This window comes from Mytilus edulis, chromosome 6 (genome assembly GCF_963676685.1).
Source record: "Mytilus edulis chromosome 6, xbMytEdul2.2, whole genome shotgun sequence".
NCBI lineage: Eukaryota > Metazoa > Mollusca > Bivalvia > Mytilida > Mytilidae > Mytilus > Mytilus edulis.
Genome location: NC_092349.1, coordinates 70,828,188 through 70,851,640, shown reverse-complemented (window position 1 = coordinate 70,851,640; position 23,453 = coordinate 70,828,188). Strand labels below are relative to the sequence as shown.

Sequence of the window (23,453 nt, the reverse complement as noted above, 5' to 3'; positions counted from 1 at the left end):
TGGTTCCATTATCGTAAATATGTTGCTTATTTGTTTGTGGCAACTGCTCAAGGCAAAGTTGACATAAATTCGTACAAGCTTTTCATTGCAACATTTACAACCAGATGCTCCGCATTGCGCAGCTTGATACGACCGCAGAGGTCGAACCCTGAAGTTGGTACAAGTATGGACACAACATTCAAGCTTGATACAGCTCTGAATTTGGATTGTGATTAAAAAGTTGACATAGAATAGGTTTCTGACACAGAAAGAATGTAATCTAAGAACTTTAAAAAAAATGAAAATGGACATTTACCTATTATGGTCCAATATCTAAAATCTAAATATTAGATTCAGCTTATCAAAGAACCCCAAGAATTCAATTTTTGATGAAATCAAATAAAGTTCAATGTTGGACCCTTTAGAGCTCAATGTGGACCAATTTGATAAGGGGGCCCAAATATCAAAAATCCAAATGCATGGTTAGATTCAGCATATCAATTAACCCCTTATATTCAATTTTTGTTGAGTTCAAACAAAGTTTAATTTTGGACCCCTATTTTGACCAACTTGAAAACTGGGATCATAATCAACTAGAGGCTCTAAAGAGCCTGCGTCACTCACCTTGGTCTATGTGAATATTAAACAATGGACACAGATGGATTCATGACAAAATTGTGTTTTGGTGATGGTGATGTGTTTGTAGATCTTACTTTACTAAACATTCTTGCTGCTTACAATTATCTCTATCTATAACAGTACTATCTGTGGGAAATGTTATTGAAAATCTTCAAATTTTAAGAAAATTGTTAAAAATTGACTATGAAGGGCAATAACTCCTTAGGGGGTCAATTGACTATTTTGGTCATACTGACTTATTTTTAGTTCTTACTTTGCTGTACATTATTGCTGTTTACAGTTTATCTCTATCTATAATAATATTCAAGATAATAGCAAAAAAACAGCAAAATTTCCTCAAAATTACCAATTCAGGGGCAGCAACCTAACAACCGATTATCCGATTCATCTGAAAATTCCAGGGCAGATAGATCTTGACCTGTTGAACCTCATGTCAGATTTGCTTTAAATGCTTTGGTTTTTGAGTTATAAGCCAAAAACTGCATTTTACTCCTATGTTCTATTTTTAGCCATGGCTGCCATCTTGTTTGGTTGGGCGGGTCACCGGACACATTTTTTTTTTAATTTAAATACCCCAATGATGATTATGGCCAAGTTTGGTTAAATTTGGCCCAATAGTTTCAGAGAAGATTTTTCTAAAAGGTTACTAAGATTTACGAAAAATGGTTAAAAATTGACTATAAACGGCAATAACTCCTAAAGTGGTCAACTGACCATTTTGGTCATGTTGACTTATTTGTAGATCTCACTTTGCTGAACATTATTGCTGTTTACAGTTTATCTTTATCTATAATAATATTCAAGATAATAACCAAAAACAGCAAAATTTCCTTAAAATTATCATTTCAGTGGCAGCAACCCAACAACGAAATGTCTGATTCATCTGAAAATTTCAGGGCAGATAGATCTTGACCTGATGAACAATATTATCCATGACAGATTTGCTCTAAATGCTTTGGTTTTTGAGTTATAAGCCAAAAACTGCATTTTACCCCTATGTTCAATTTTTAGCCATGGCGGCCATCTAGGTTGATTGGGCAGGTCACCGGACACATTTTTTTAACTAAATACCCCAATGATGATTATGGCCAAGTTTAGTTAAATTTGGCCCAGTAGTTTCAGAGGAGAAGATTTTTCTAAAAGATTACTAAGATTTACGAAAAATGGTTAAAAATTGACTATAAAGGGCAATAACTCCTAAAGTGGTCAACTGACCATTTTGGTCATGTTGACTTATTTGTAGATCTTACTTTGCTGAACATTATTGCTGTTACAGTTTATCTCTATCTCTAATAATATTCAAGATAATAACCAAAAACAGCAAAATTTCCTTAAAATTACCATTTCAGGGGCAGCAACCCAACAACGGAATGTCCGATTCATCTGAAAATTTCAGGGCAGATAGATCTTGACCTGATGAACAATTTTACCCCATGTCAGATTTGCTCTAAATGCTTTGGTTTTTGAGTTATAAGCCAAAAACTGCATTTTACCCCTATGTTCTATTTTTAGCCATGGCGGCCATCTTGGTTGGTTGGGCGTGGCATCGGACACAATTTTTTAACTAGATACCCCAATGATGATTATGGCCAAGTTTGGTTAAATTTGGCCCAGTAGTTTTAGAGGAGAAGAATTTTCTTAAAGATTACTAAGATTTACGAAAAATGGTTAAAAATTGACTATAAAGGGCAATAACTCCTGAAGTGGTCAACTGACCATTTTGGTAATGTTGACTTATTTGTAGATCTTACTTTGCTGAACATTATTGCTGCTTACAGTTTATCTTTATCTATAATAATATTCAAGATAATAACCAAAAACAGCAAAATTTCCTTAAAATTACCATTTCAGGGGCAGCAACCCAACAACGAAATGTCCGATTCATCTGAAAATTTCAGGGCAGATAGATCTTTTCCTGATGAACAATATTACCTCTGACAGATTTGCTCTAAATGCTTTGGTTTTTGAGTTATAAGCCAAAAACTGCATTTTACCCCTATGTTCTATTTTTAGCCATGGCGGCCATCTTGGTTGATTGGGCGTGGCATCAGACACATTTTTAAAACTAGATACCCCAATGATGATTGTGGCCAAGTTTGGTTAAATTTGGCCCAGTAGTTTCAGAGGAGAAGATTTTTGTAAAAGTTAACGCAGGACGACGATGGACGACGACGATGGACGCCAATTGATGAGAAAAGCTCACTTGGCCTTTCGGCCAGGTGAGCTAAAAATCTAAGTATATGTTTAGATTCAGCATATCAAAGAACTCCAGGAATTCAATTTTTGTTAAAATCAAACTAAGTTTAATTTTGGCCCTTTGGACCTTAATGTAGACCAATTTGAAAACGGGACAAAAAATTAAATACACTGTTAGTTTACTTACCCTTTTGGCCCCTAATTTCTAAACTGTTGGGACCAAAACTCCCAAAATCAATCCCAACCATCCTTTAGTGATTTTGAAACTGGTGTTTAAATTTCATAGATTTGTATTTACTTATACTAAAGTTATTGTGCGAAAACCAAGAAAAATGCTTATTTGTGCCCCTTTTTGGCCCCTAATTCCTAAACTGTTGGGACCAAAACCCCCAAAATCAATCCCAACCTTCCTTTGGTGGTTATAATCCTTCTTTTAAAATTTTTATTGATTTATATTTACTTATACTAAACTAAAAATTTTATCCAGAAATCATCCATCTTCGGACGGCGCCACCGACAACACAGACAACAACGATGATGTGATACCAATATACAACCAAAAAAAAAATATTTTGCGGTCTTATAAAAACAAAATTGTCCAGGCTATGCTCTTTTGAAGTCTTTCTAAAGGTATCCCATAATCCTTACATTACCAATGAGCAATTTACATGTCAATGTCAGATGAACCACGTTTATTAGCGACCCTAACAGATATGAGGTTTTTTCATTGTTGAAGGACGTATGTTGAACAAAAATTGCTTACTACCACTTCATTCAACTCTGGTGGATAGTTGGTCTCTTTAGCAGTTGGTCTCTTTAGCAATCATACCACACCTCCTCATTTTTATATCATACACTATAAGCTGCTGATCGACCAAATATGAAGTCGTTCTGTTCATAAATACCTTAGAAAAGTGCAATGGAAATAATGGTTGGTCAACAGATGCAGGAAAAAGACGAGGTGAATGCAACATAGCTCCCATATACTTTTTCACCAAATATTAGTGAGAATTCATAAACATAATTTTATGTCAATTAGGTCTAATATTGACCATTCCTAAACCTTCTCACCTTTTGGCAAAATCATAGTATGTCCTATCATAGAAAGAATTATTCACCAAAACTATGTCCACTTGTTCTTAAGTGACACATTACATAAGTATTTGAACTACCATCCAAAGTCTTTGAAAAACACCAATGCTTGATTAAATGACATATTTTTGATTATAGTAAAACAGCAAGTTTTTTAAGCATAGAAGGTTACAACAAACAAAACTGACAATAAGTAAATTAGGGAGGTCACTAAAAATGGTCTCCATGCAGGTCAAGAAAAGTCCAAGTAATCATTTTTATACACTATAAACCTTGACCTCTGGGGTAAGCCAGAATTAGAAGGAGCAAATTCATATTAATAAACAAAACACTTTATTTTGAAATACCTGCATATTTCTACGTGTAGAGTTATGCCTTTTTCAACTGATTTTTATAGCTGTTTGGGGGGGATTGGGAACCAGCTAACATGTTCATTAAAGATTATGTGGTATATGCTTGCTCATTGTTGAAGGCTGTACGGTGACCTATAGTTGTTAATTTCTGTGTCATTTGGTCTCTTGTGGAGAGTTGTCTCATTCTGTTTTATATTGCATATTTTTAAGAAATATTTTTATATCATTCATAAATTATTACATACTACTATATCAGCCAATCAAATTACGTATCTAGAACAGTTAAAAAAAAAGTCAAAAAGGGAAAAGGATATCATTGAAATTCCAAATTGATTAAGTATTTGTTTACCTGAAAGTTTGTTGATTCATAAAAGGTGAATATTCCAATCTAATTTTAAATGAATTTTTGTATACTGAAAACATTTGTCAATAGTACAATGTATGTAAAGTTTTCAATCTTATAGTAAGAACACTATAAGTATAGTACCCCTCTTTCTTTAAAACTACTAATTTATCAATAAAAGAAATCTGTGACAATAACAGGAAGGGAGATAACTTTGAACATATGTGTATATATCAATGGGAGATCATTTATATGATTGTAAAACAGCAACAATTTTCTCTTTTCTATTGCATACATTTTGATATATAACTGGAGTCTTGGCAATCATGCAATTTAGATTGTGACCTTGACAGGATATATGAGCCTCAATATTCTGTAAACAGATCTGAAGATAAGAATGGCAAGAAATGATAAAATCAGGACACTTCAGTTTAATATATTGTAATTCAGGTATCACCAGGATATGGGCTCATATTCTGTGTAAGTACTCTTAATATAGTATATATCCCCTTGAGGCTTTCCTTGACAGCTCAAGAGATATAATACACTGACAGGGAATAAAAACTTATATACTCTATGCACATTCTGAATGAAAAACAATGTGACTTAGCTTAAAGTATTTTTTCTTCTTCTTCTATTTATCATATTTTATTGAAAAGCTTAGCTTCAAGTCAATTAAAAAAACAAAATTTTGTACATGAATTTAATTGTCTATCAAACATCCAATAAAACCTGAATAAGACTCAATTGTTTCACATACTCATCAATTATAATATTATTATTAAGTTGATTGTCTGACTAGAGGAAAAAAAATATATGGTGTTATAATTATAAACCCTGAACCTTTCAATGAAGAGATATGTTATCGACCAATATTATTTATATCTTGAGTAACAACCATTTTAAATTTCATAAAAAATCATACAAAAATATATTATTTATTTCATATCTACATAATAATTAAACGTTACACAGCTTGGTACTCTTTGAGCAGACAACCTGCAATGACTAGTTTTTGTATTTCACTGGTCCCCTCGTATATTTCTGTAATTCTAGCATCTCTATAATATCTCTCAGCTGGCATACTTGACACATATCCCATACCACCTAGGATCTGTATAGCCTACAATACATAATAAAACATTTATGACTTCTTTTCATTTGATTTTAATGGAACTAAGATGGATGTTTTGTATTTGTGTACATGTATATACAAAAAATTTCCAGACATTACACACACACGAAATTCTACATGAAAAATCTTTGTTTTTTTGTTTTTAAGTATATTATTGTAAGTTGTAAACTATCTGAATCGTAATGAAAAGTATTTTTAGAGTGTCATCAATATAACTTGGAAGTTAATCTTGTTTTTTTGTGTGTCTTTTAAATAATTAACTGTTTGGTTTTAATCGTTTATAGTATAGTTACATTGCTGATTTCTTTTTTGCAAAACATGACAAAAATATTTGTTAGACAAACGGATCACGACAGAGTAGGGTATAATATTTAAGATTATATACAGAGTAGGGTATAATATTTAAGATTATATACAGAGTAGGGTATAATATTTAAGATTATATACAGAGTAGGGTATAATATTTAAGATTATATACAGAGTAGGGTATAATATTTAAGATTATATACAGAGTAGGGTATAATATTTAAGATTATATACAGAGTAGGGTATAATATTTAAGATTATATACAGAGTAGGGTATAATATTCAAGATTATATACAGAGTAGGGTATAATATTTAAGATTATATACAGAGTAGGGTATAATATTTAAGATTATATACTCTACCTGATGACTACAGAATGTAGCAGCTTCTGATCCAGCTAACTTGGCCATGGCTGCCTCCTACAATATACAAATTCTTACATAATACAATATATTTTATAGAGGGTCAATGCAAATTTTATGTCGATAAGCAACCAACACACATGGCATACTGAATGTCAGACATTCATAGATCACTAGGGGGAGGACAGGGGGTACCCTTCTCCCTTCTCCCATCCCTCTTCTCCTTTCTCCTACCCCCGTTCTCCTTTCTCCCATTAGAATAAAACATCTCCTTTTGAGATATTTTTTCTTGAAATATTAGATCATTTTTTAAAAGGTGAGATATTTTATTTTTTCTCCTTTCTCCAACTTTTTCTCCTTTCTCCCAGCCTTCCTCTCCTTTCTCCTACCCTCCTTTCTCCCTGTCTCCCTTACCCCTGTCCTCCCCCTCCACTATAACAACAGAGAAATTTACCATTTTTCTAATTGATAAAAGAAATCAATCTTAGAAATGAGCAATTGTGGTTGAATCAATAAACTAATTACTTATCACATTTATTTAATACAGTGATATTTTTCCAGATATTTATACTACAAAATCTAAGTAAGGGCTATCCAGGAACAGATGAAAGTAGGGGGGGCACATTTTTAAAACCTAAACACCAGAAAGAAATATATTTTCCCTGGAATAGCTTTTAAAACATGTCTCAAATTCTCATCATTGTATTGACTTAGAATATATCTATTCTGAACCAACTGTACTGACAATTTCAAACATATAACAGTACTAAATAAGTACATTTGTAAAGAGATATAATAATTAAGGTTAACATGGTCAAAAAGAAAAGTAATTATGATAGGAAGAGGATGGTAGATATTGTTATACAATCCTATATACATGTACATGTCAATAGTGTCATCTAATATTAAACTGATATACTTACTATAGGACAACTCACAAAAGAAAATCAAAATATAGAACATGGCCTCAATAATAAGTACACCACTTACGCCATCCTGGATATCAAAGAAATAGAGTTTTTTAAGGGCTAACCAGGAACACATGTACATGAGAGTGGAAGGTTGGGTGGGGGTGCCTTTTTAAACCTCAACACCCGAAAAAGAGTCTTCAATAAATTTTTCCTGGAATAGCTCTTAAAACATATTTTGAATTGTCATCATTGTCAATTGATTTAGAATTATATCTATTCAGAACCAACTGTACTTGTACTTAAAATTTCAAACATAAAACAGTACTTTTAAAATAAGTACATTTGTAAAGAGATACCCTATTAAGGCTGACATGGTCACAAAGTAATTATAACAGGAAGAGAATGATAGATACAATCCTATATGCATAAAAGTGTCATCTAAATTATATTAAACTGACATACTTTCAATTTGACAATTTACAGAAGAAAATCAAAATATAGAACATGGCCTCAATTATAAGTACACCACTTACGCCATCCTAGATATCAAAGAAATACAAGTTTCAGGGATGATAAAGATTATTGATGGCATTTTAGTTTTCAGGGGCAAATTAAATGCATAATCATGAAAAGAACGAGTAAATGTAATGTTAATAAAAACCCTGCTTTGTACTAGACTGCCATGCTGAGCCAGATTTTTTACAGACTAGCTTGCAAGGTAACAGTCCACAGAAAGGCATGTCATCTTACCAAGACACATAATTCTTTCTCCTAACCGACAAGTATTTAATCTTATTTCTTAATGCAGTGTGCTTAGCAGAGAAGCAGCAAATAACAATTCTAGAGTCTTTGGTTTGACCTTATTGAGGTTTGAACCCATGACTTTGCATACCCAAGCAGTAATGGATCCAAAAATTGTCATAAAGGAAGCCCACTGACTGTCCTAAGAGAGGGCCTGCTCCAGCCATGCTTCAGTGATTATCTACATAATCAACAATTTTTTTCCTACACAAGGGGTGGCCTGTGCTCCCTGCCGCCATTGGATCTGTTTATGCCAAGGCTACCACGAAACTATCATTGACTTACCTTTGTAAATGGTTTACCAGCATCTTTCAGTAAGGCAGCTTTGTAATTAAGTAATCTGGCACTTTGTATTCTCATTTCCATATCTGCTAATTTAGACTTAAAAGAGAAATAGGAGATATAATAAAACATCACTACCAGCAAAAAAGGAATAGAAGAAAATCTTGTTAAATATTTTTATAGTAACTAATGTCACATTAAAAGTATGTGTTGCAAGGTGTACTTGCTGTATATATGTATTATTCTTTTATGATATGTACTTGTTCTTGGAAATAATGAGCCAGTCAAAAGAATGTACATACAATAACTGAGAACAGACTTACAAGTGGAAATATTAAACATAAGTTCTTACAATACATCATCAATGATAAAGTTCTAGAAATATATGTTCAAAATTTACAGAGAAACTGAAGCTGTATTAGGCCAATTAAAATTAATAGCTAGATTTTCATCCCCGCCCTCCCCTCTGAAATCGTCCCGTCCTGATTTTTTTTATTTAACAAAAATACGATTTCCGGATTTTGTTCATGTCGTTACCAGGAACCATCGATAATTTTTTTTCATTTAATACTTCCTGTTTCAAATTTCGTTTTTGTATTTCTTCGAGTAATCTAACGAAAATGATTAAGTTGACATATTCTGCTGCTCTATGATGACGACATCATCTACCGAGAATAGAGATTGATATCAAGAAGGGTATGAAATATTCGAGTTACGAGTAAAACCCCTTGTCCTTGAACGCAAATTGCGGTAGTCACAAGTGAATCAAAAACAGTGTTTTTTACTTTATTTATACAATGACTTTGTGTCAGGAAATTTGGACTGAATGAAGCGCAAGAATTGTAGAACAAATAGGTACAAAAAAACATGACTGGATTAAAGAAATTGACACAAGCATGAACTTGTTTGATTAATGACCGTATATTGAGAAAAAAAAAGTCGACAAACACGCATTTTAATTATAACAAGCCCTTATATTTACCCATGGCTGTTGTTTTTGTTGACAATCAGCAAACACCCTCTATCTGTTACTGTCCCAATACCCTCAATTTAGTCATTAAATAACAACTACTTTTTGGTTAAGTTTATGTTTTACATCATATATAAATTACTTTCAACACTGAGTAAAAATTTTATTCTGTACTCATAATACTTGTGTTACATACAATTGTACCAATACATTTTATTGATTTTATGGGAACTACAAACCATTGCTTAGAAAACAAAATAAATTTGGTGTAGGTCTCTTCCCTTTGATGTATACTATAAATAGGTTTCTAAAGCGGCAATTACATGTATAACAGTTGTTGCCAATTAGGGATTTTTATTTAAGAGTTTAAAAAATAGTGTAGGATTCCTTATACAGCATGTATATACATTATACAACTTGTTTTCCACTAGCATATACTCCGCGGTATGAAGAACTCGTGACGAGGGTTTCATATGAAATAAAATTTAAAAAATAAAATCCTCCCACCCGCCCCATTTTTTTTAAAAATTTGGATGAAAATCTACTAATTAATTTTAGTTGGCCTTACATAAAAAAATATTTAAAAATGTTTTAAGAGTTCTATTGCAAGCTGTATAAAACTGAAAACCAAATTAAATTGAAAGTCAGTTTCTCTATGATTCACAGATCTTACAACATGCATGTAGGTTTTTTTTAGTTTTTTTTTTTAGAGTTTTGTTATCTCAGAGAAATAGAGAAAGATAATTATAACATAAAACTATAATGGAGTTCTGTTCAAAATGCAAAAAAGTGTTACACATATAGATTTATAGACTTTAGACTTAATTTTCAGTGAGCCAGTATTAAGTTACTGACTTCAGATATCCCAAACTGTAGGACTTATGCCACAAAGGTTCCATACAGCTTTTATGAACAGATAAGAATGTTGAATGGAAGAATTTTAAGTAAAGACTAATTATCATTAACATGGTACACATTATAAACTTTGTATATATCATACCTGGACTGTCTGCATTTTTGAAATAGGTTGATTAAAGGCAGTTCTTTTCTGTGCATAGTCAATGGCACATTCTAAAGAAGCCTAAAAAACATACAAATTATATCTAAATAAATTATTTCAATGTGTTTATGGAAAAAATATGCATTTCCTTTGTATATTATGGCTCACATAGCTAATTCTAGAACAGCTAATACAACAAATAACCAGATGCTCCGCAGGGCGCAGCTTTATACGAACGCAGAGGTTGAACCCTGAACAGTTGGGGCAAGTATGGACACAACTTTCAAGCTGGATTCAGCTCTAAATTTGGACTGTGATTAAATAGTTGACACAGAATAGGTTTCTGACACAGAATGAATGTGGTCTAATGAACTTAAAATGTTTGTTTTGCCTTTGAGCAATTCACTATGCTGTTGAATATTAATCCTCTCAAAAAAATTGAAGAAATAGCAATAACTACTCATTTAAATACATCATAAAATATTAAAATGTAAAAAAAGTGCTTGTTATCACTGAATGTAAAGATTGTTTTAATTTATCAGTTGGTAGTAAAAGTAAAAATATACATTGTATATTGTATAAAACAATGATTTAAGTTGATTCAACTACTATTCTGGACAAAGAAAGATAACTCCAATCAATTGAAAATTTCTTGCTATTGCACAATATTGTGCAATTAGATATTTCTTGCTATTGCGCAATACTGTGCAATCGAAAATATTTGCTATTGCACAATACTGTGCAATTGAAGATTTCTTGCTATTGCTCAATACTGTGTAATTGAAAATTTCTTGCTATTGCACAATACTGTGCAATTGAAGATTTCTTGCTATTGCTGAATACTCTGCAATTGAAAATTTCTTGCTGTTGCACAATACTTAATATAATAATTTTGGACCCCGATTTGGACCAACTTGAAAACTGGGCCAATAATCAAAAATCTAAGTACATTTTTAGATTCAGCATATCAAAGAACCCCAATTATTCAATTTTTGATGAAATCAAACAAAGTTTAATTTTGGACCCTTTGGGTCCCTTATTCCTAAACTGTTGGGACACCAAAACTCCCAAAATCAATCCCAACCTTCCTTTTATGGTCATAAACCTTGTGTTTAAATTTCATAGATTTCTATTTACTTATACTAAAGTTATGGTGCAAAAACCAAAAAAAAAAACGCTTATTTGGGCCACTTTTTGGCCCCTAATTCCTAAACTGTTCAGACCTCAACTCCAAAAATCAATCCCAACCTTCCTTTTGTGGTCATAAACCTTGTGTTTAAATTTCATTGATTTCTATTTACTAATACTAAAGTTATTGTGCGAAAACCAAGAATAATGCTTATTTGGGCCCTTTTTTGGCCCCTAATTCCTAAACTGTTGGAACCAAAACTCTCAAAATCAATCCCAACCTTCCTTTTGTGGTCATAAACCTTTGGTCAAAATTTCATAGATTTCCATTTACTTAAACTAAAATTATAGTGCGAAAACCAAGAAAATGCTTATTTGGGCCCTTTTTGGCCCCTAATTCCTAAAATGTTGGGACCAAAACTCCCAAAATCAATCCCAACCTTCCTTTTGTGGTCATAAACCTTGTGTTAAAATTTCATAGATTTCTATTTACTTTTACTAAAGTTAGAGTGCGAAAACTAAAAGTATTCGGACGACGACGACGATGGACGACGCAGGACGACAATGCCAACGTGATAGCAATATACGACGAAAAATTAAAATTTTTGCGGTCGTATAAAAAGATGAAACAGCCAACAAATCCTCCAGAAACAAAAAGTAGTACATTAAAGGATTTGTACAGGAATATTGAGTTATAACACTAGGTATTTGTACTATAACTTAAATAAGAAGGTTCTACAGAACAATGGTAATAGGCTCACCAAAAAAGCTGAAACTATCATCTAGAAACAACCTTTTTACAGCTGACTATTCAGTATTGGTTTGGCCCTATTATCTAGTATTAAAGCCTTATACACAACTTATATTTGAATACCATTTATAAATCAACACATTTTTTAAAAATCTTCATGGATCTAACTCTAGAACAAATCAAATATGAGCTGCATTTTATTTTTGTTAGTAAAATGTGAAAATCATAAGTTGATAATTAAAGAGGCATAACCCCTGAAATTTTGTTGATGTATTTGAAAAACTACTTTTCACATTATATGATTAAAATCAAACTATAGTCTCAAATCATTGTACCAATCAATAAAGTAACAATGTTAACAAGTAAAATGTGTACTTTCAACATTTGAAGTTATTCAAGGGGCTAAATTAGGGGACTTATTACTTAACACATTTCTTGATTCTATAATTAATAGTATTTTGAAGAAAAAAAAATGCTATTCAACTAGTGTTGTCAACGGTTAACCGGTTAATCGGTCGAACGACCGAATACCGAATACTAAAATCGCTAACCGGTTAACCGGACTTTTTTCAATTTCAATAGATTTGATATAAATTTGTGTTGAAAATCAAATCATTAAATAGTTGTTTTATTTAAAAATTGTCGTCCTGGTAATTAGTTTGACAGATCAATTGTCCAGTATATTGATTGCTATTGTTAATCCTAAAAACATAAAATTAATTAGAGTTTGGGGCAGGATCTTTAAGAAACATAATGAGTAAACATGTTTTTTTAACAGTAACTTTAAATCAGTAATGAGATTTAATTTTACTAATTACTTCATTATTTCGTTATTGATCTAATATTGTGTAAACCTACATTTAAATGTGCAATCTCCGTAGTGCTAGGATTAGTCTTACTTTAAATTCAAAAATTGTGAAATGCAAACCAATGTGAATGTACTCAATGTATACGTGAAAGTACGAGTAACATGCTTAAAGAAAAAAGCAAACCCAGTGAAGAAACAGGTCATACAGCATGTATAATGACCTATAGTTATTAATTTCTGTGTCATTTTGGTCTCTTGTGAAGAATTGTCTCATTGGCAATCATACCACATCTTCTTTTTTTTTATAATTAATCATTTCAAATTGAAACACACCCCATTATTTTCGGAGACAACAAGAGAAAAGGAAAAAATAATCGGTTTCAGACATATGACATATTCAATTCTACGAGATTAAGATTTTTTTGGGGGATTTTTTAATCTGAAGTTGGTACAAACCCTATATAGTTGATACGGTGTATTTGATTATTAAAAGTCAAACTTCGCCAGGAATCCTCACAGACAAGCCTTATAAGGCTAAAGGAGAAACTTCAATTCTAAAAGCGTATTTATGACTTGTTGTCAAATTGACACCCATACCACATCTTATATCTATGTGTAGGGTTCTATTGATAAGGCTTCAATTACCAACTTAAATTACCAGTTAACCGGTTAATCAGTCGAACGATTATCCGAGTAACCGGTTGGGCAAAAGTGTACGATTTGTCAACACTAATTTCAACTAGCCTTTCTAAAAATGTTTTTCTTTCTTTTATATATTTTATATATAATATATAACAAGTCAAAAAAGGTACATCACCATTAAATAACTATAAAATGAACAAATATTAGATATTTCAGATAACAGATATCCTTCTTCAATAATAGCACGATGTCAAATGAATCATGTCAATATTTTCAAACTGAGAAACTATAAAAATCTTGAAATTTATACAATTCAAGCGAACACGCTGGTACAATTTTAAAATTTCCAAACACGGCGCAAAGATTACAAAGATATGCCAAATAAAAATAGTTATTTGCAATGTGAACTGGCACAACTCTAAATTTCCAAAGGTTGTGACAGTTTAGATGTTATAACTGTATGGAGGGCAGTCCTCAAACAAAAAAATCAAAAATGCCCTAACCGATCCTGTTATCCGAAATATCTAATATTTGTTCATTTTATAGTTATTTAATGGTGATGTTGTACCCTTTTTGACTTGTTATATATTATATTTTGTAGTGTACAGAATCATGTTACATGATCCATCGCCCTGTAAGATTAATCGTTGACTATTTATTTAGTCTTTTTATATATATCATATACAGTAGATAATACTTAAACTTGATGCTTAATAATTATATTAGCTAGATAAAGAATAAAAAACTCACTGCAGTTTAATAATATGGTAACAGTCAGAAAAAAAGAAATACAAATAAAACACGACATTATTTGCTAACTAAGTTTTTGAACACTTACTTGAGCAATTCCTATACCCTGTGCTGCAATACCTATTCTTCCAGCGTCTAACGTTTGCTGTAAATATTAATCAATCCATTAAATGCAAATAGTAAAAACTGTTCATGCACACAACCTTTTTCTTTATCAAGTTCACACAAATGTGAACAGTGATTTCTTTTAAACAAGATTTAAAAAATTAAACATGGAAAATAATTTTAATTTCAAAATTGTGTGGCTCTTTGCTTTGCATATCCAAACTTTTCCAACCTTTACAGAAAGGTACAGCTCACTAATGATACCCCAGCTGTTAGTTTTCTGTGAACAGGGAGATACTAATGTGGAAACACATCAAACCTTATAACATGCTCACATGAAACTGGATTACAAATTACTGAAAGACTTAATCTTTGCACCTGAGAAAAAGCAATAAAAATTTTATATAAATAAGGCAGTTAGTTTTCTCGTTTGAATTGGTTTACATCGTCATTTCGGGGCCTTTTATAGCTGACTATGGGGTATGTGCTTTGCTCATTATTGAACTGAAGTGACCTATAGTTATTAATTTCTGTGTCATTTTGGTCTCTTGTGGAGAGTTGTCTTATAGGCCATCATACCACATATGCTTTTTTCATATTATGTAAAAATAAATGATTATTTGGTTAACAATGTTAACAGACATGGCCAATAATGAAGTAAACATAAACCTTACCATTGCAATTTTGAATCCCATGCCAGGTTCTCCTAACAAGAATTCTCTGGGTATTTTACAGTCTTCAAATATGAGATAGCATGTTGAGGTAGCTTTAATCCCTAATTTGTCTTCTTTCACTCCAAGTGATAAACCCTCTGTAGGTTTAGGAACTAAAAAGGCACTTATGCCCTGAAGATAAAAAAGCAGCATATTATTTGTTAACACAATATAGTTGATTAAACATTAAGTAAAAATGTCATTCTGACAATGAGTTTGATGGAAAGGCATTGCTTATTCTTAACAAAAAAATTGCCAATTATCACTGCACTTCACAAAGCTTCAGAATTTCACATTGTACTATACTTTATTTTCAAATCACTTTTTCGTCATCTTTATCAATTTCTGTAAGGTTGTTGTCTTACTTTGTCATGCTGGTTACTGTAAATTCAGAAATTATTGCAAGGTTTTTATTCATGGGAATAATATGAATGGATGAGGATTGCAAAAATAAGAAATTGATTGTGATATTTGATATCTGGATGCAAATTTTTCAGATATCACAATAAATAATCTTGCATTCGGCATTCTTCAAAAATCGCAACAATTTCTGAATTTACAGTAATACAATTTTGTGTATATTTTTATATCTCAATTATAAATAGGTTTTGACTGACATAATTTGGGTTTTCAAAGTTTAGTGGTCAGTATTAAAAGTAGAATCAGGCTAATTTATGCAGGAATTTGCAGGAACTAAGACCTCTGAGATGGTGACCAAAGGTAGGTAACTGTTGCTCAAATTGTGTCTATAATTCTGTTCAGATAAACTTACCTTGTGTTTTTGACTTTTATCTGTTGTAGCAAATACCTAGAAAATATTCAGCAACAAATATATACATGGCTTCTCAAACATAAAATGACAAGTAAACAGATATTTTTATTAAGTAAGTCAGTATATGGATTCCCAGAAACATTCTAAATTTACATGTTTGGTAGAAAGTTTTAAATTGCCATCAATGATTCAATGAGGTGAATACTTAATTGAAAAAAAAATATTTTGAGTATATTTTATTGTTAGCTTGCTTTCTCGTTGTTTTCTAACTAATACAACATCTCTTATTTATAATTATGCCACAAACAGGTTTATTTTAATTTTGATAGTTCTAATTATTTGTATGCATCATGAAAATAAATACACACAGATATTCTGAATGTTCAGTATTTTGGTTTTACTTATAAGGTTTGACAATTTTCAATATTGAAATTAAGCATCAAAATTCTTCTTATACATACCACTGAGGCTTCTGCTTCGTATCCATTTGTTATCCAGGCTTTGGTTCCATTTAATACATAGTGATCTCCTTGTAATACTGCTGTAGTTGAAGCAGCACCAGCATCGCTACCATTTCCTGTAATAAGAAAATAATTATCTCCCTTTAATTGTGTTACACAAAGGATGTTGAAAGAATTTATCAACACAATTGAACATCAGCTATAAGGAAATGCCATCTCCTTTTTTTTAATTTCCAAGCTTAAGTGAACATAGCTTCCAATATGAAATTTACTGAAGTATAATATTGTGATCCCCATTAATTCTATACCAGTGAACTCTTGTTACTAACATTGTATAAACTAATAATTCACTTAAAACCTTTAAAAGTAATTTTCTATTTCAAAAAGCAATACAGTTTGTGTTTAAAAAAACTTTCAAAAGACAGACAGATACATTATAATACATGCTGCTCACAACACGTCAAAATATGACAGAACAGTGAAGGTTATCTCTTCCAGGACTTACCTGTGCTAGAAAATAGAAATTCTTAGAATTTCCCTTTTTTTTCTTCTGTCTGACACTTTTTGTCTTTTATTTAAACAAAATCAAATCCAGAAAAAAAGGTGACATGATCATGACATTACACTGCCATATATAACAGCAAATTACAAAATGCATTACATTATTAATTTTGTACCTGGTTCACTCAAGGCAAAACATCCAACTTTATCACCATGCAGAAAGGGTGTCTGGAATAATTCTTTCTGCATTTGGTTAGCATTTTTCTTGATTGGTCCTAAATATAATGACTGAAAAAGACAATGTCAACTTAATTTAAACCACAAAAACACTCTCCACAGGTCAGTGAAATTTACAGACTTTAAAAAAATCCATTTGATAAATCTTTCCTACTGTAGGCCGGATTATATATACATGTATCATTTAAATGGCTCATATGACTGACAGAAACAGATCTTGCAGAATGTAAAAACTGTGTTCGGGAAAATTCTAATAATTATCTGTGTGTTGTTGTTGCAGACAGTACACAGACTTCAAAACATTTATTTGTTTATTTGTGTTGATTCCTGTCTCACTGACGAATACCAAATTCATCCATTAATTGATACCCTTAAAAAAAATCCCAAAGAACTTCTAAAAACACATTTTATTTATATACTTTATACCACCAGTAAAGTTTACAACCATTTTTAAGATAAAGACAATTAGAACAATTATAGATTAACTCTAAATGTAGTAACTTCATTTGCATTGTACTATGTTTGATTCATTTTCTGTTCAACATTACATTTAATGATATAGAGTATCCTATAGCAACGTCAACAATAGACAATTATCACATCACATACAAGATACCATATTTTGGTACTTTAGGGACGACATCAAAAGTTCAATGTAGGATAAAATACTTAATTCATATATTTTTTTCACTGACCCCGCTGCCCCCCTCTTAACTTAATTTGGGAAAAATTGATTGACCAATAAGGATATATATAAAATCGATGTCAATTAAACAAAACTTGCAGCAATTTTGACCCCTCCACCCCCAAACTATTTGAATTAAGTTTTTAATCCTTCATTGATTTTTTTATGTCGTCCCTTAGAGGTCCTAATTTTGTATACTTTGTCCTGAGGATGACAATCTCATTGGTGAAACATGTCATGAATAAAAGACGCAGTTTGCTTAAGTGTTTTTGTCAATGTAGCGTTATTTGAAAAGTTACTAGAATTATCCTTACATTATTAACACTGACTATACAGCCTGTTGATGCACAACCTCTACTGATTTCCTCTAAAGCTATAGCATAGGCAAGATAATCTAAACCAGTCCCCCCTTCTGACTCAGGAATATCTACACACATAATTCCAAGTTCTCCTAACTTCTTTATCTGAAAAATAAACAATTATCGTTGAGACTCAGAAATATCTACACACATAATGCCAAGTTCTCCTAACTTCTTTATCTGAAAAATAAACAATTATCTAATTATCTATGAGACTCTGGTATATCTACACACATAATGCCAAGTTCTCCTAACTTCTTTATCTGAAAAATAAACAATTATTCATATTTCCTCCATCTGGAAGTTCAATGGATATACTACACACAAACTAATAAGATCACTTAGTTTCCCCATCTGAATGTAAAATTATGTAAACAACCTAATTTTTGTGATCAACTTTTTTTTTCGAAACTTGAAAAATAATGGCTTTTATTGCGAATATAAATAGTTGTGATTACATAAAAGTTTGATATTTCCTTATTTATGTCCACCCAGTAAATTTCAAAATCATTCTTAATAAAACCCAGTGAAGTGGGCTAGAAAGGGCCCCGAGTAAACACAAAATTAAGTATTCACGAAAATTATTTTAAGGACAAAATTAAACAATCTATATATAGTTTAGAACAAAAAAGCAGTTGAAAAGGGGTATGGTTCATAATCTTAAGTTCATACACTAGTTACTAAACAAAGCGAAACACAAGGTAAATAAAACTCAAACCTGCTCCAGTGGGAACTGATGTTCTTTATCTAACTTTCCAGCAATAGGAACTAATTCATTGTCAGCAAAATCTCTACATGTTTTCTGTAACATCTGATGGGTTTCTGGAAGCTCCGCCAGACTAGATAATGGTCGAACTGTTCCATCTAGAAATAAGTATGTGAATCACCAAGTTATTAAACAAATATTAAAGTAAACTGAATTACAATTTACAAACATTATCCCCAGCTTAGTATATTTCTAGGAGTTTGATTGGTTAACGCATGTTGTTACAAAACCCATAGCCCCTGAGTGTTGCTAACCCATATCCCAGACGTTGCTACCCATTTATTTACATCGGGAAATTCACATGCGTTTTCCTTAGTTTCATGGTAGAACCCTATACCCCGTTAAAAATATGTCAAAATCCCAAATTTCAATAAAAGATATTTAAAAAACGAAAAAAACGTTACTTTCACGTTCAACTTTTTTTCAAATTTCTCTAAAAATCGCCAGATTTAGACTAAGACCGGAGATCAATTCATTATCTATTTTCATATCCGTAGATATGGATATTTTAACACCCTTCAGTACCCAGGACACAGGAAATTACCAAAAAATGAGAATTGCTTACGTACATAGTGTAAGCGGGATACAGGAACCTGACAAAACAGTAAGCGGGATCCGGGATCAGAACCCCTGAATGAGACCCCCTCTTATGTGAAAATCATATCACTGTTCTGATTTTCAGAAAACCTGCAAATTCTTATATGAAACTGAAATTTTGAAAATATATTTCATTTGGTATATTGCGGAGAGTTGTCTCCTTGGCAATCATACCACACCATTTTTTTTTATATAACCTCAAAAAACAATATTTTTATTTGGAGGAGCAAATCAAAAGATCTCAGGAATTTGATTATGTAGTCGCCTAACAATATTTTTTAAGTGAACAAACTTTGCAATGTACATACATGCACTTATAATTTGGTAATTATTTTGACTTACAGCTGTTTGTACGCTTCGAAACCCTCGCAAGTCTGCGAAGCAGACATCGGCTTGCCATTTCGGTTTATCTGTGTTTATGTAACTTTGTATAGGAGAGTTACCTCGGTCCAAAGTCCCCTCGCCACCTTTTTAGACAAATATACTTATACTCGTCCCACATATTTGTCGTACCCTTGAATACAATGCATTACATAAATAGATGTTTAGTAAACAGTTATACAATACCAATGAGCAAAATATCTAATTATATAAGAAACAATTACAACAAATGATAAATCACCTAATTAGCAAATCTTACGTTTATATACACACAATTAAACAAGCACCTCCTAGTATTGTTATAACTGAAACCAATTAAAGATTTGTTATACACCACAAAAAAATTTCTACAAACAACGCACTTAAACTCATTTAATTCAATATTCTGTTTGAAAGAGCACACTAAATTCACCAATTCGAACTTCCAAAGTGTTCCAAAAGTTTTGATTTAAATTGCTATAAATTCTACAAAGTGTTTAACAAAATTAATCATTTCGATTGACTTGGATTCAAGAAAACTTAGAGGTATTGACAATTATTTGAACTTATATCAATAAATGTTTTAAACTCATAAAACGGTCCTAGGGCAGATTTAGGCGGGGGCGTGCGGGCGTGCGCCCCCCTAAAATTTGCAAAGTATGGGTTGTCTTCTAACTTATTTGAGTATCAGGAGAGTCCATTCCATCTTTTTTAATTGAAAGTATATATGCAACAGTCGACGATCAGTTTAACACAATAAACGTGATTATCAATCAACTGACCTACGATTTATTTAAGTTCTATAAATATGTTATACTTAAAAGGAAGGTGTCAAACGCGGAGCTGCGTTTGGTGACAAATAAAATAGGTTTGTAGCAGTTATAGTACAAACAATTGTTACATTGTATTTCCGTTTGTAAAATCTAATACTAGTATTGGTCAGGTGAGCTGTTAACTGTGATCTGTCTCGCCTCACCTTGCTTCCGTCGGTCCGCCCGTCTATCTGTCAACTCCTCACATTTCCATCGTCTTAACCAAGTTTGTCGGAGCTGGTGTTGTGGAGTGTTCAAGTAATTCTTAAGTGAACTGGTTTTATTTCACATTATTGAAACCATGTACAATCGGGGACATATTGACGATGTGCAAACAAGGGTTATTTATTTTTGTGATGTTTCTTTTTTTCTTTTTGTCACAACTACCAGCACCATGTCTTGAAAGGATTAGTTGAGATATTTATTACCTGATATTGCTATATATATAGATCATTTTACAATAAGTGCTGGTGTCTTGATTATATAGATTGGTTTGCATAGGAATACAGAATCAAAATAAAATATTCACATGATCTTCAGATTCTGTTTTTTGGGCTGCAGCTTTATAACTGTAGTTTTATAAACTCATATGAATATGAATCTCTTAGTGCATAAGTTAGGGGTGTTAGGAGATTGTTGTAGATTTTTCTAATTTATAGGAGACCTTGCCATCATAACTTGAAGTTCTTCACGAAACAGGAACATTTTTTTTTACATCTGTCCGTCCTTCGTTATAAGTCAGTCACTGGTGATTGTTGAAAGGACGGAATTTAGGCGGTTTCTGCTTGAAACTTTAATTTCTCGCTAATTTTACCTCACAATAGTTTGAAATACCTACATTGCATCCCTTTAGAAGAATATCTAATAATTTACCTCAAAATATTTTCACCTCGCTCCGCTCGGCGAACATATAAAACTTTGCGCCCCCCCCCCCCTAATCTGAAATCCTGAATCCGCCCCTGATTAACATGTACAATATAGTGTCGAATTTATTGTATATGTAACTTGTAAAGACTATTTGGTTCTTAATATTTTATATGATCAGTTTTATTAACTTTTTATTTTACACATCAGATGCTGTTTCAGGATTTTGAAAGCGGAAAAGGGGTGGGGATGGACAAAGCCCACAACGTTTAAAGTGGAACAGATAAAAAGTCTGAATTAACAATCAGCGTAGATCGATATAATGGCTGCTGGCACCCTGCCCCTATAAATCCGATTCGGCAAATGCTAATGTTAAAATGCTAAAAGATGACGTAACCATAGGTCTCATGGCAATCGTATATCAACTGTAATCAACAAATTAAACAACGCACTAGTTTTACAATTGGTAAACTTATATGTTTATTCAAATGCAATGGTAAACATAAAATATAATGAAAATGGGCCTAATACCAAGAGAAAAAATTACATTATATTTATTACGAGTTTTGTACAATATCGATCAATATCGTATTTTAATCCTTGATGAGTGCAAAAGTAACAACAGTTTTTTGTCATCATATCATATTCTCTCGTATTGACATACGATTCAAATTGCAAGGAGACCATAAAAGATATTTACAAAAAAAATGAAATACATTAACAGAGGTATTGATTTTATCAATTTGTCTAGTATTCTGAATGACTCTACCGCCCAAAACTTATGCCTCCAATTTTGTTTAACAAATCGAGCCACATTTAATAACTTAATATGCATATACAGTAAAATAAACCCAGTAGAAGTTGAGTTTTAATTTAAGAATTGAATGCTTCTTTTTGTAACTTCATTGGGGTGTAAAAGCGTTGACCGAAGTACATTTTGTATGTAGCGCGGAAGCGCTTCATTCGAAAAATGTGCGCACGGTCAACGCTTTTACAACCCTATGAAGTTATAAAAAGAAGCATTCAATACTTATAATTACATGTTTTAGCTAGGATCATGAAAACACGAATTTTTCATTTTTTTTAAATTTAATTCACCTGTGCACTTTATTGTGGGACCTCGTGTTATCATGAATGATAAGTTTTATTGAGTGATGCAATTGCTTAAGGAATTACACGTGATGTGCAGTTAGCCAATCCAAATAACGTATTATAATGAAACATGCATCTAATTTAATTATTTAAATGAAAGTAACATCAGACGTCAGTACAGAAAAAGATGAACCTGGCTGCCACATAAGACTGAAAAACATCATGGCGAAGTTAAGATATGACATCAATGGTCACGTAACTACAGGGGACTTCATTGAAGCTCAAGATTTACATGTTATAATAAACTTTTAGAAAAAGGAAAAAAATATTGTTCTCAGTCAATTATAAATTTGAAAGAGCGATTCGCGTATCACATTTAATTTAGAAATTGATAAAATAAGAATATTTGAATATAACAACTCGCTCTCAAACGAAATGACTTTTATGTAATGATGTTTGTCTTTTTAAATTGGTCCTATATACAAAAATACGAGTTAAATAACTTACTAATTATATTCCATCCAATAGTTATTATGGATATGCCGAATGCGTGAATTCAAAACCTTACCTGTAACTATGAAATTAGACAGAAAAGAGTCGGAATGGAAATTCACCGGCAGTTCTGACTAAGTTTCAGTACAGCTGATTGGTATCAAGCTAAGGAACCGTACACGTCCTTT

The 23,453-nt window shown here is 31.9% G+C and overlaps 1 protein-coding gene across 1 annotated transcript; it reads right to left on the bottom strand.

The window, feature by feature from the left end:
- Window positions 1-5,524: 5,524 nt before the first annotated feature.
- On the bottom strand, window positions 5,525-20,102 carry LOC139528303 (short-chain specific acyl-CoA dehydrogenase, mitochondrial-like). The gene is made up of 12 exons (XM_071324214.1): window positions 19,988-20,102; window positions 19,001-19,146; window positions 18,238-18,387; window positions 17,178-17,289; window positions 16,501-16,616; window positions 16,040-16,075; window positions 15,229-15,399; window positions 14,538-14,594; window positions 10,371-10,451; window positions 8,404-8,499; window positions 6,407-6,463; window positions 5,525-5,725 (listed from the first exon to the last, which is right to left on the bottom strand). The coding sequence occupies exons 1-12, from the start codon at window positions 20,043-20,045 to the stop codon at window positions 5,570-5,572; spliced, it is 1,236 nt and encodes a 411-aa protein (XP_071180315.1). The 5' UTR covers window positions 20,046-20,102; the 3' UTR covers window positions 5,525-5,569.
- Between the last annotated feature and the right edge of the window lie 3,351 nt (window positions 20,103-23,453).